At 40.8% G+C, this 14,201-nt stretch overlaps 1 protein-coding gene across 1 annotated transcript in view; it reads right to left on the reverse strand.

Moving 5' to 3' along the window:
• Positions 1-14,201, reverse strand: part of LOC134675766 (WD repeat-containing protein 43) — a 35,059-nt gene that overhangs the window by 17,974 nt on the left and 2,884 nt on the right. The window contains exons 3-6 of the mRNA XM_063534074.1: positions 6,013-6,179; positions 4,891-5,029; positions 2,463-2,611; positions 205-352 (exon numbers count right to left, since the gene is read on the reverse strand). Of these exons, the coding sequence (XP_063390144.1) occupies positions 205-352; positions 2,463-2,611; positions 4,891-5,029; positions 6,013-6,179 (603 nt within the window). The remainder of the gene's footprint in view (positions 1-204; positions 353-2,462; positions 2,612-4,890; positions 5,030-6,012; positions 6,180-14,201) is intronic.

Here is a 14,201-nt window from a genome sequence, read left to right on the forward strand (position 1 = left end):
AAAAAAGTCAGCCTAAATGTATAAAATAGGTTATGTAAACTTACGATTTTTTCGAAGATTAGTGTGGGTCCCTGCATATATCCGACTTGTATGGACTGCGACAACAGGCGGCAGCAGGCCAGGGGCAGCGGCGTGGCCTCGCCCGTCGTTATGTGCAACGTTAGGTTAGCTAAGCTTGATAGAGGCATGAAGGCATTAACTTACGATTTTTTCGAAGATTAGTGTGGGTCCCTGCATATATCCGACTTGTATGGAATGCGACAACAGGCGGCAGCAGGCCAGGGGCAGCGGCGTGGCCTCGCCCGTCGTTATGTGCACCGTTAGGTTTGGCTTGATTGGCTTTGCCGATGCCCTTAACATACACAAAGTAAATATTTTAGAGCCAATTAAATTTTTTACTTACAAGACTTTATATTGACTTTTCTAAACCTTGTTTGTAAAGTATTTAACTACTATTTTAAGTCTAAAGCACACCGTCAAGTATTACACTGACAGGAGCACGCCTGTATATGCGTGCTTCCTCGATCTGTCTAAAGCTTTTGACATGGTGTCCTATGGTATCCTGTGGGATAAACTATCATCATGTAAGGTCCCGCGTGAAGTGGTAGATATTTTTAAATATTGGTACGGCAACCAGACCAATACGGTTAGATGGGGGGTAGCACAGTCGGAGGCATATAAGTTGAAATGCGGGGTGAGGCAGGGGGGTCTAACCTCACCGAAGCTTTTCAACTTGTATGTTAACGGGCTGATAGAGGAGCTCAGCAGAATGCCGGTGGGGTGTTATATCGACGGCGTCAGCGTGAACAACATAAGCTACGCCGACGATATGGTGCTGCTGTCCCCCTCTGTCAGTGCACTCAGGAAAATGCTGGGTGTCTGTGAGGCCTACGCAGAAAATCACGGTCTTATATACAACTCCAAAAAGAGCGAAGTCCTAGTTTTCAGGTCAAACAAAATGAACCCTAAGCATGTGCCTTCTATAGCTTTGAAAGGTAATGACCTACAGAGGGTTTCACATTTTAAGTACCTAGGACACTATGTGACGGAGGACCTCAAGGACGATCTCGATTTGGAGAGGGAACGAAGGGCATTAGCGGTCAGAAGCAATATGTTGGCTCGTAGGTTTGCCCGTTGCTCAAAACAAGTTAAAATCACCCTTTTTAAGGCGTTCTGCCAAGTATTCTACACGGGTAGCCTATGGGTCAACTACACGCTAAAAGCCTATAATGCCCTTCGTATCCAGTATAATGATGCCTTCAGAGTCCTGTTGAGGTTGCCACGGTTCTGTAGCGCGTCAGGAATGTTTGCCGAGGCGCGTACCGACGACTTTTATGCGATCAGGCGAAAGCGTGTCGCATCCCTGCTAAACCGCATCCGACGCAGCGACAACAGGATACTGAAGGTAATCGCTGACAGACCAGATAGTTCCATCCTGTGCACTTGGGTCAAAATTATTAATTAAAAAGATATATTTAATATTTTTTAGGACATTTGTTTATTTCTATTTGTACTTTTGACATGAAATCATTATTTATATGAATAACAATATTGTGACATCCTTCAATTCAATTCTAGACAATTTTATTTTACTTATTATTTATTATACATATATCCATGATTCCAATTAATTTTAATTTTATTATAAATCTTGATCTCATTGTCAAAATATTGTGTTAATGATTAATTTTAATGTACTTACTAACATCTAGCTGTAATGTATTATTTATGGTGCTAACAATATTGTATGGAATTTTTATATTCTGAAATAAAGATATTTTATTTTATTTTATTTTTTTTATTTTTTTATTTATTTATTTAAGCGTATTATGATTATATTTTTCAATAAAATAAATTTCATCATAAATACATATTTACTGACAGTACTTAAATGGGAAAAACATTGTGTAATTTCAGCTAAAGACACACTCAATTTAAAGTATTATTTATTTATTTAAACTTTATTGCACAAAACATAAAAAAGTATTACTGATCGTAGAAGACATGTAAATACGAAAAAATAAATACTAGACACTCAGTACAATGCCTCTATTCCAGCCGAAAACTTAGAATAAGATTGAAGGTGTATATTGTGGTGCCATAGAATACGGTATTGTATCTAACCTTTATGAAATATTATCCAAATTAAATAAGTACAGTCAGCTGCAGAGTGGATGCAGAGAAAAGTAACCCCCCCCCCCCGCTGCATAGAAGTTTAGGGCCCCCCCACGTCTGGCGTCTTTCGAGCGTCGGCGTCTACAATTCTATGGCCGACGCCGACGCAACGTCGACGCAACTGCGCAGCGACGTCATTTTCCATAGCGCTGGACCGACGCCGACAGACGCCGACGCTCGAAAGACGCCAGATGTGGGGGGGGCCTTATATGCAAAAGTGCTAAGTGAATCGTAATGTTCAGGATGTCTAGGACCTTAAAAAATTACATATTAGTAGTAACACTCACCCATTTAATGTGTGCGAGTAATAATGCACCACCCCACTTCTCGTGACGGCTGCCAGGGTCAACTTTACGTCACCCTCCTCTTTCACCCCCACATCGATCATTTTGGGAGCATCCTCTAACACGAAGTTGTATGTGGGAATGATCACCGTCTGGGAAATAGATAAACTTATAAGGCTGCGATTCCACCAGAGATGTTCGAGGCTGTGTTTTTAGGGTTCCGTACCCAAAGGGTAAAACGGGACCCTATTACTAAGAATTCGCTGTCCGTCCGTCCGTCCGTCCGTCTGTCACCAGGCTGTATCTCACAAACCGTGATAGCTAGACAGTTGAAATTTTCACAGATGATGTATTTTTGTTGCCGCTATAACAACAAATACTAAAAACAGAATAAAATAAAGATTTAAATGGGGCTCCCATACAACAAACGTGATTTTTGACCAAAGTTAAGCAACGTCGGGTGTGGTCAGTACTTGGATGGGTGACCGTTTTTTTTTTTGCTTTTTTTTGTTTTTTTTTTTTGCATTATGGTACGGAACCCTTCGTGCGCGAGTCCGACTCGCACTTGCCCGGTTTTTAAGAACCAATAGAATCACCTGATCTACCTTTCTTCGCTCAGCGCAGCACTGGTCAGCAATTTTCTATTGTTTCTTAACAAACACATCCCTCGCTACGCATCCTCGCACATCACTGGTGGAAACATAGCCTAAATAAGGCGCGATATAATAAAGCTACAAGTTGTATTTTGATAAGACCAGAGATATATATAACTCCGTATAAGATAAATAAAGTCTAAGAAAAAAACGTGCCTCAGACGGCCAAGGAAAAGTCATTCTCGAATAGATGGCGCCATTACCTTTGGCCTATTCTCGGCTAGATGGCGTTAACGACACCGTTTGGTATTAACAATTTTAACATCAGTGAAAGAACATGGGTCAGTATGGAACAATAAAAATTAAGAATCATTTATCCGTAAACATATTTTGATTATTTTATACATTTTCAATTTTATTTTAAGTTTTAATCGTGTGTCGGTAGATGGCAGTAAAAGTACCGTGACTACAAAATTGACAATGACAGGACCCCTCTATACTATCTATTCTTTTTGATAAGACTAAGGGGCTCCACTCATATTGTAACAAACCGCATGCGATTTTTGATACACTGCGCCATTTATTTTGTTCCATCGATCTTATTCGTTGCGCTTCAGTAGTTGCCAATGTATCAAAAACCGGGCAAGTGCGAGTCGGACTCGCGCACGAAGGGTTTCGTACCATAATGCAAAAAAAACGGTCACCCATCCAAGTACTGACCCCGTCCGACGTTGCTTAACTTCGGTCAAAATTCACGTTTGTTGTATGGGAGCCCTACTTAAATCTTTATTTTATTCTGTTTTTAGTATTTGTTTAGAAATACATCATCTGTGAAAATTTCAACTGTCTATCTATCACGATTCGTGAGATACAGCCTGGTGACAGACGGACGGACGGACAGCAGAGTCTTAGTAATAGGGTCCCGTTTTATCCTTTGGGTACGGAACCCTAAAAATACATGTAATTATTGGTGACGAGAGTCCATAAACCAGTAAAATACTTGGTAACGTATAGTGGTCCCACACTAGCCAGTTATACAACTTTACAGTACATCTGGTGCTCCATTACGACACCCTGTACTATAATAAGCACATTACGTAACTACATCGAAAATTTAAAGGACCATATGTGACGTTCCACGGCAAAAGGTACCTTATGGCGGCTGGCGCTTACGTCGCACAGCGCCGCAATAATATTGGAGCGGCGTTAATAATATCGTAAGCGCCAACCGCCTTAAGGTACCTTTATCTGTGGGACGTCACATATATACTATGTAAAACGTACGATACACGTGGGAATAGGTAATTCGCCACTCGTTGCGAATTTCCTATTTTTCGCACTTGTACCTATAGCAAATAACTATTGTGTGTCAGGGACAACAATCATGTTTTCACATCGTGTCACACGATGTTATATAACGGTAGAGGCCACATTATCATGTCGCATGAAAAATAAAATAATTACTAGAATAAGTTTTAGGCAAAAATTCCATTTTTGGTACAAGCTTTTATCGCTGACTGTACTGTTCTTTCCACAGACAACTAATATTCATCGAGACCATTCTAAGTATTCTAACAACCCCAAACACAATTAGGTTTCGTTGTTTTATCACAGAGTTCTTATGGCCTCCTCTTGTCTTCATCATCATATCAGCTCGATGGTACCATAATATTGCATTGTCACCCGACTTACATATGTATGCAAATTTTCAGCTTCATTGGAAGTCGGAAAATGGGTCAAATTTAGCTTGCAAGATTTGACCCGTACAAACATAGTTACATATTTACATAGGTACATTGCAAGTTAAATAAAAGCTTGTAAAAAGTAATCCCCCTCACCTTGATTTCTTTCTCCGAGTTTGATATAGATTTCCTCTTCTTCTTCTTATTTGGCGTGATGTCTTCGTCCGTGCCGTTAGTCTGCGGCACCACCTCGGAGCTCACAGTCACGTCCCAAAATGCGAGGAGGCGTTCCGTTCTAAAACAAGAAAACATAATAATAGGGAATATTACGCAAAACTGTGCTTCACTCTTGCGTATTCGATTGATAGAGAGAGATAGCTAAACTTCGATTTTCGCGTTTCGCGGTAGGCCACCTGTAAACAAACCACCTTGATGCATCAATGTCATAGTAAAAACTTGTCAAAAAACTGTATAAGTTACTCTATGGTTTACTAAACAAATTAGTGCTGCACTCTGGCGAACATTGCAGTAATACTCAGGGATTCAGCCTATAGTCGTGGCAATCCCACTGGTGGACACAAGCCTTCTATAGTTTCTAACATATGCTAAAGGGGTTGGGCTATAGTCCCCACGCTGGCTCAATAAGGCTTGGGGACTTCACATACACCTTTGAATTTCTTCATGGATGTATGCTGGTTTCCTCACAGTGTTTTCCTTCACTGAAAAAGGAATTTATTTTAAGTATAGGGTCGTCCATTAATAACATTACACAAAATTCGATTTTTAGATTTGACTGCAGCATTTTGTCAGATTTAGACTTGTTTAATAATATAATTTAAACTAAGTATCATAACAACACTGTCTTGTCTTATCAATTGTGAAATATTGATAATACTTCCGCAATATCTTATCCTGTTCAGAAAAATAAAACAAGTGATACAATACACAAATATAAAAGCCAGAGAGAACAATTCTATTCAATATAAGTGAAGGCATGTGAGCCTTTAGGCTTTGGTATATTGGTAACTGATGGGTGGTATACGGCAAATGACAGGGAAAGATGGAAAAGAATGGAGGAGCCTTTTACCCTTAGAGGGACCACATAACAAAGACAAGGATATAGTTAAAATTTGAATATTGAAAATACATCGTTAAGTGGAGAATGAAGCTGTAATTATAAAATATTGGTTAACTGCTTACCATCAAGCAGGATATATGATATAAAATTTATAGATCTCCATAGACAACTTTTCAACTAAAGACCTAAAGAAAACTTACTGTGATCCCTCAATGACCCATGTCTTCTCACTAGTAGCAGCGATCGCCAGCAGGGACTGTTTGGAGGCGTTGTGTCCGAGGCACTTTATGACTGTGGCCTCTCCATCGTGGAGCCTCCACACTCGGAGCTGCCATGACGCTGTTATTATGTACTTAGCACTGGTTTCCTAAAAAAAAAAAATTAGATATGAAGTATTCCAGCAGAATCTTTTTATTTTTGTAAGAAAAGTTTTGGTACTTATGACATTGCTAATTTTATTATTTTTATTATTTGTGAAGCAGGAAGGCAGTTGAAATAACTGATAATGCCTGTATCCAGAGCCATCAACCGAGTTTTCAGTGTTGAGTAGTTTGCATTGTGCTTGTCTAGTTCATTCTTAAACTCATTGACACTTTGGGCCGATACTACATCATCTGGGAGTTTGTCAGCAAAGTCATGGAATATCATCAGATAACATATCAGCTAAATTAGGCGCTAGGCGGGTTCTCTGTTTGTAGTAGTAGACGCTTTTCACCACATATAGTTTTTCCCTTGTTATTGGCAACATTAGCATTGTAACTCGCATTGGCCTTGAATACAAAGAGTAATTAAAATGACATGAGACTAAGTAAACAACACAAATTCTTAAATTAAATTCTCAAGAATTGTTAATAAAGAAATTATTGTGTTGTATTGACATAGTCACATTTTAAGAAATATTTAAAAGCTATAAATGACATATCTCATTAAAAGTTATGACTGAATTTGAAGAAATTCTAATTGTCTTTAAAAGCTTATTTACATGTTTCTAATGTAGTTGTATAGTAAATTTAAATATCATAGTCAAAGTCATGTATATATACGTGATCTCGGTATGATAGACGCTAAGATAAGTACCACAAAACAAGAAATTGTTAAAGAATTAAATAATGAATTCACCCGTGTCTTAGATCAACTAAAAAAAGATTTCACAGCTACGACAGACTATCTAAGCGCCCAAATTAATAGCTTTCAACTTGAGCTTACTAACGTAAATAAAAAGGTATGTCACCTAGAAGTAGAAAACTCTCGCCTTAACGCAGAACTCAACTCGATCAAAAACAAGCCTATCCTCTCTGCAAATGTAACTGAACTGCAAAACACAATTGATCAAATGCAATGTGATTTAAACGACAGAGATCAATCTATGTTATTAAATGACGTTGAAATCTCGGGAGTACCTGAACACCAAGGCGAGTCGACCCTGCATATTACACAAGCTTTGACGCAAAAACTAGGCATGCAGCTGGAGGTACGGGATGTCGTTAGTGCCGAGCGAGTGGGGCCTCTAAGAACGCCTGGCGGCGGAGATAGCGCAAGACTGCGCGCGCGCCCGCTGGTCGTGCGCCTCGCCAGGCGCTCGCTCCGCGACGAGCTACTCCGGAACGCCAGGGTGCGGCGATCACTCGATTCCAGTAACATCGGGCTGCCTGAACATACCCCCTCGTCAGTCTATGTAAATGAGAGGCTAACAAAAGTAAATCGCAAGTTGTTCTGGAAGGCGCGACAGGCAGGTAAAGCGGCCGGGTGGAAATATATATGGACAAGAGAGGGACGGATATATGCCAAAAAAACCGAAGGTAATGACAGTAGAGGAGTGCGGATACAAAGCGAAAAAGACATTTCACGTTTTTTTGGCATGGATCCTACGGCGTCTAATTCATAAGGATAGCGTTATGTTTATTTGGTATAGTCACCTTATAAGTATTATAGTTTTATTAATGTTACTAATATCAATTTTAAATTACTGCCGCGAACACATACACATGCATTACTTCAATACTCTTACACAAAACAATACTTTTTTCCATATGACATATTTCAACATACATTTAACACACGTATTATTTTATGTAAATAGAAGTAAACATTTCTACGATCACGTTACGCATTTATGTAGTGGGCTAGTTTACATCAAATATAGCCATCATCTTGGTGCCTTTAGTATTTTATGGAGTATGATGCCTAATGTCCTACTTGAATTGAAACTGTCGACCTTGATATACAAATTATACAATCCTTCTCCTGTCTCCCGTTTCAACCTGCACCTCCTGCGTTGTATTTATATATACAAACCGAAATGAATCGCAAAAAAACATATAATTTAACTTTAGGTCTATTGAACGTGCGCTCCTTAAATACCGGCCGGGACGAGCTGGTGGCAGCTTTGGACAGGTATAACCCTGATATCTTGGCTTTAAATGAAACATGGCTTCGTGAGAATGAAGAAAAATATATACCAAAAATACCAGGTTACACTCTGAAAAGCAACCCGCGCCCAAACGGTGCCAAGGGAGGTGGTGTTGGTTTTTATATACGAAAAACCTTGCGAACCCGGGTAAGACAGCACCCTGCCTCATCTTTAGAGCAAATGTGGTTGGAATTGCACGTCCTAGGTGTAGGTCGGTTTGCTATCGGCACGGCATACAGACCAGAGTCGGTATCGGTCGAAAGTGCAGTCGACGCGCTTAACGATTCACTAGACTTGTTTGCGTCTTGTAAGAACTTGTTTATATTAACCGATTTCAATATTGATGTACAATTGAAGGATAAAACTAACGTAAAAAAATTAACAACTTTCTTATCACACCGTAGCCTTGTGCAACTCGTGAATGAGCCAACGAGGATTACACCTGAAAGTTCAACCATTTTGGACTTGGTAATAACAGACTGCCCTGAAGTTTGTAAAACCATCCAGGTACATCACAACCCTAAGCTTAGTGATCATGCGATGATATTGGTAGAGTTGTTAATAAAAAAACCAAAGAAACATCCTCAATACATATATAAACGACGTCTGAACCAAATAGATATGACTAAATTTAAAGTAGATCTGGAAAATATGCCTTGGTGGGAAATTAGGGAATTGATGAATATCAATTGTAAGGTCAACCGTTTTAATTGTCTTGTCACGAGTATATTCGACAAGCATGCCCCGGTTCGCCGAACTCAGGTCAATCGTGGATCTCTTCCCTGGGTTACCGACACAATTAAAACTATGATGCGTCTCCGTGATAACGCCTTAAAGAGAGCTCAACGAACTAAAAAAGAATCGCACTATAACCACTATAAAGACTTACGAAATTTCACTACGGGGGCCCTGGAACGTGAAAAAACGGCGTACTTCACCTTTTACGTCAATAAAAACAAGTCACACCCAAAACAAATGTGGAACTACCTAAGAAGCTCCTTAATTATAGGTGAAACCGAAGCACACTCAATTCCTCCACATCTATGCGACGCTGACAAGATCAATAATTTCTTTTTAACACTCCCAGGAACTCCCGAGACGGACCGTGACATGCAAGCGTTGTTTGAGCATAATAATCAGGAAAATGTATTTATATTAAAAAGCTGTACCGAAGACCAAATCCTCAAAATTATTAACTCAATAAAAACAAACGCTAGTGGCTTTGATAATATTACAATAGAAATGATCCGCCTCACGCTGCATGTTACCCTGCCAATAATAACACATATAATCAATGCATCTATTGCATCTAGTACCTTTCCGGAGGCTTGGAAGCTTGCTCGGGTAAAGCCAATACCCAAATCGAATAGAACCGAAGACTATAAAGATTTACGCCCGATTAGTATCCTCCCGGTACTTTCAAAAATTATTGAAAAAGCAGTCTGCGATCAACTCACAAAGTACTTGGAGGTAAACAATCTACTACCGTGTACGCAGTCAGGTTTTCGGAGCAAACACGGAACGGCCACGGCATTGGCCAAGGTCACAGATGACATCATTACAGCGACAGACAGGGGTATGGGATCTGTCCTCGTCCTACTGGATTTTTCCCGCGCATTTGACTGCCTTAACCCGACACTGCTGCTCTCTAAAATGGATTACTATGGCGTGAGCGCATCTTCATGTACATGGTTTCAATCATTCCTCACAGGTCGAAAACAGTACGTAGAAATACCAACGGAACAAGGCAAGTTGATAAAATCGAGAACGGAAATAATCAACCGCGGCACACCGCAGGGATCAATTTTGAGTCCGTTGCTCTTCATTCTGTACACAGCTGATATGATTAGTAACCTAAAACACTGCAACGTACACTTATACGCAGATGACACGCAATTATATCATTCATTTGATCCAAAAAATCTGAATGAGTCCCTTAATAAGATAAACGAAGACTTACTAGCTATAGCAAAGTGGTCGCAGAAAAACAATCTTGTGTTAAACCCATCGAAGTCACAGTATATAGTTCTAGGAAATAAATGGCAGCGCGCAGCTATTAAAGAACAGAACCCAAGCGTACAAATTGGTAACGAGCCTATCACCCAAGTCGAAAGTACAAAAAATCTGGGTCTCGTTTTGGACGGCGAGCTGCGTTATGTAGAGCATGTTAATTTAAAAATCCGTAATGCCTACTACCGACTCAAGGTACTATATAATATCCGGAAATACCTATCAGTCAAAGTGAGAGAGATACTAGTGGAATCGCTGGTACTCTCTCATTTTAACTACGCAGATGTGGTGTACGGGCCAAGACTGTTAGCAGAAACTAAAAAAGCTATACAACGCGTACAAAATGCATGTATTCGCTTCTGTTATGAGGTGCCTAAACGAGCACACATCACCCCATTTCTTAATGACAAGAAACTACTAAACATGGAGAACCGTAGGCATCAACATTTGGCTTATACAGTTAGAAAGGTTTTGGATCTCCAGGAGCCCTACTATCTATATGAAAAGCTAAAATGGATAAAAGACACACGCACTAGGTCGCTAAGAAGCTGCACTAAACTTGCTATCCCTAAACATAAAACAGCATTCTTTAGAGGGAGTTTTAAATTTGCTGCTGCCAAAGTGTGGAATGACTTGCCTCCACCTCTCCGTGAGCCTATGCCGCTGTTTAAATACAAATGTTTAGTACACGCTCACTTATTAGACAAACAGAGTGGAACTTTCCCTCCCTACTAAAGTTTTTAACCACGTAAGTGTCCACACATCACATACACATAGACAAACGTACAATCCCCGCCTCCACACACAGGCATATATATATATATATAAATATATATATTATACACACACACACACACACACACGCACACACACACACACACACACACACACGCACACACACACACACACACACACACACACACACACACACACACACACACACACGCCGACATACAAACATAATCGCGAGCATGTGTATTCTCATAATATTATTTTCCATTTATTATAAATCCAGTGTTGCAATATAGTATGACTGTTACTTCTAAGTGTACAATGCAAGCAAGCGTATCATTTTTTCTCTCATGTCAATTCAACTTTTTAATATTTTTAAATGTATTACTGTTAACTTGTAACTTATCTGCTAAAATCAATAGGTAATGTTAAATACATTCGAAATGTTAGTAGTAAAATTTTAAATGTTAGTAGTAAATTTTAAACGAGCACCAAAGTACTGAATTTGTCATAAATTATGTAACATTCTCCGACCGTCCTTAGTCTGGGACCGGTCTGAAAACCAGCGCCGGGCATCTAGGCCTGGCACACGCTGAGACTGGAACCCTTTGCCTAATACAAAAATCTTCTCACCTTTTGCTCTGTATAATTTGATAATTTAACGGTTGTATTTTATTATGTAGCTGAAGTTCTAAGGTCCGGTTTTCTAAGGGGACCTTGCACTTTGGAGACAAAGCAAACCGCTTGGAACAGATGTTCCTGGGGGTGATCTGAGCCGATTAAGCCCGGTTGCCAAGAGGTTCCCCCCAGCAGGTGGGCAGGGGAGGGGGGGCTGAAATTGCCTCCGGCGCGCCTCACTCTAAGCTTTATATCTGCATACATCTCGCAACTATATCAAGTTTGGTGTCTTTTTCGTGTAATACGAGGATGAAGAATTCATTTCTGTGCCTAAATTTTTACTCACCCATACAAAAAAATCGAGAAATTCAAAAATCAAAAAAAATCTTCTCACTTTTTTTTTCGAAAATCCTCTACAAAATTAAATATATGAGGATTATCTCTAGAAAAAAAATACCTGTGAATAGCCCAGTTATCATACTATATAGAATAGTAACCATGTCAAACATTTTTCGTTTATAAATCTGTAAAAAAAAATGTTTTGTGTCGCGCGGCGTACCGTGCTGAAGTAGGTACCTACTCGCATTTAGTTTAGGCACGCGTTCGCTTTAAAACTTTATTCTACATACGCAGGTAGGTACAGAAAGTAAATATTTAAAAAAAAGGGGATTAAAATACGATATATCTGAATATTGGATTATCCTATGCAGAATGAGTTGTCTACCTACTATATAGGGGGGCTACCGCCAATACCAAAAATCGTCAATTGCGGGCAAAAATGACAGCTATAACACGTTTTCTTACCGCGAAGACAGCCGTCATCGAGCGGCCCGTTCGAAAGACGATTATGGATCGAATATCGTTCCATAGACCTACCGCGAAACGGAATTTTCGGAGTTTTTGACAGCACGAAATTCGTAAAGAACTGTCAAAACACACGTTACCTCAAGAGCTAACGTTGTTATTTCGTTTATCACAGTGCTGCCAGATAACTCACCTTTCAGCTTTTTATCCCGTTTTTGTGGCAGTGAATCCGCCCAGTACTTTGCAATAATTTTGAATGTCCTCAGTTTTTGAGGACTGCTGCGGGATTATTAAATAGATATTTGGGGATTATGCTCGATCAACTCGCGGTTTCAAAGCAGTGCTCCTATTTTTTCAATTTCATGGCCTGGCAATTTCACAACTATCATAATCATGTATCATGCCCTTCGTGTATCTTATTAGTATAGTTGATTGTGCTGTGCTGAGTGAAATTGTACTGTTTGTTTGTGAATAACAGAAATGTTTCTGTCGCAAGAGAACCGGGCTGAAGAAACCCGGCAACAAGCCGCTCGTATTACTCATGGCCACAGACTAGCCGAGGCGTAGACGTGGCCTACGATGGAGCGAGCTCGCCCAGAAGGTGCCTGTTCACTCTTGATTTGAAGGTTGCCGGGTTATAAGAACACGGAAATATAGACGCCGGCAGGGAATTCCATTCCTTGGCAGTGCGCATAAGGAAAGTAGAAGCAAAGCGCTTCGTGCGAATTGGTGGAATATCTACCATGTAAGGATGGAAACCGGCCGTGCGTCTAAAAGTCCGATGGTAGAATGGGGAGGGTGGAATGAGCTCGTGTAGCTCTTGGGCACACTCCCCGAAGTGTAGAATACCGACAGGCTGGCGACTTTCCGCCGATGGGCCAAAGACTCAAGCTTAGCCGTTAGCTTCTTGTCGCCAATCATCCTCCTAGCTCTGCGCTCCACTGAGTCCAAAGCGGCGAGTTGGTATTTAGCTGAGCCATCCCACAGGTGGCTGCAATACTCCATACACGACCGGACTTGAGCTTTGTAAAGTGTTAGAAGCTGTCCAGGTGTGAAGTATCGCTTCACCTTATTTAGGACGCCCAGCTTTCTGGCCGCAGTTTGTGCTTTAGACTCAATGAAACTGCCGAAGCTGAGGACTGAACTCAGCTCCATGCCGAGGAGTTCCAGGCTGTCGGTAATAGGTACAGATGCACCCCGGAAAGAAGGAGTCGGGTCGAATGGACTCCGTTTTGCGGAAAATAGACACGCCTGCGTTTTGGAGGCATTGAACGTGACCAGATTGTCATCACCCCACTGGGAAACGAGACTAAGGGTCAAGCTCATTCGCTCAACCATGGCCTCTCTCTGTGAACGTATATCCTCCCTGCTGTCCCTTGCACTAGCCAAATATCTCTCAACAACCGTACTGTCATCTGCATAACCTACAATGCTGGGTTGCAGCATGTCGTTAATGTGGAGCAGGAAAAGGATTGCGGAGAGAACAGACCCCTGAGGAACACCGGCGTCAATGGCCATGAGGTCCGAAGAGTAGCCATCAATAACTACTCTGATCGACCGTTCTCTCAAGAAATCAGATAGCCAGCTACAGAAACCAGCAGGGATGCCGTAAGCAGGAAGCTTGCTAAGGAGACTTGCGTGCCAAACCCTGTCAAAGGCCTTCGAGATGTCCAGTGAAACAGCAAGCGCTTCACCGTTCCTCTCGATGGCCTCGCCGCAGCAATGCGTGACATACGCTAAAAGATCCCCAGTAGACCGACCTCGGCGAAAGCCATATTGACGGTCACTGAGCAGATCATTTGCTTCGAGGTATGC

Source organism: Cydia fagiglandana, chromosome 23 (genome assembly GCF_963556715.1).
Source record: "Cydia fagiglandana chromosome 23, ilCydFagi1.1, whole genome shotgun sequence".
NCBI lineage: Eukaryota > Metazoa > Arthropoda > Insecta > Lepidoptera > Tortricidae > Cydia > Cydia fagiglandana.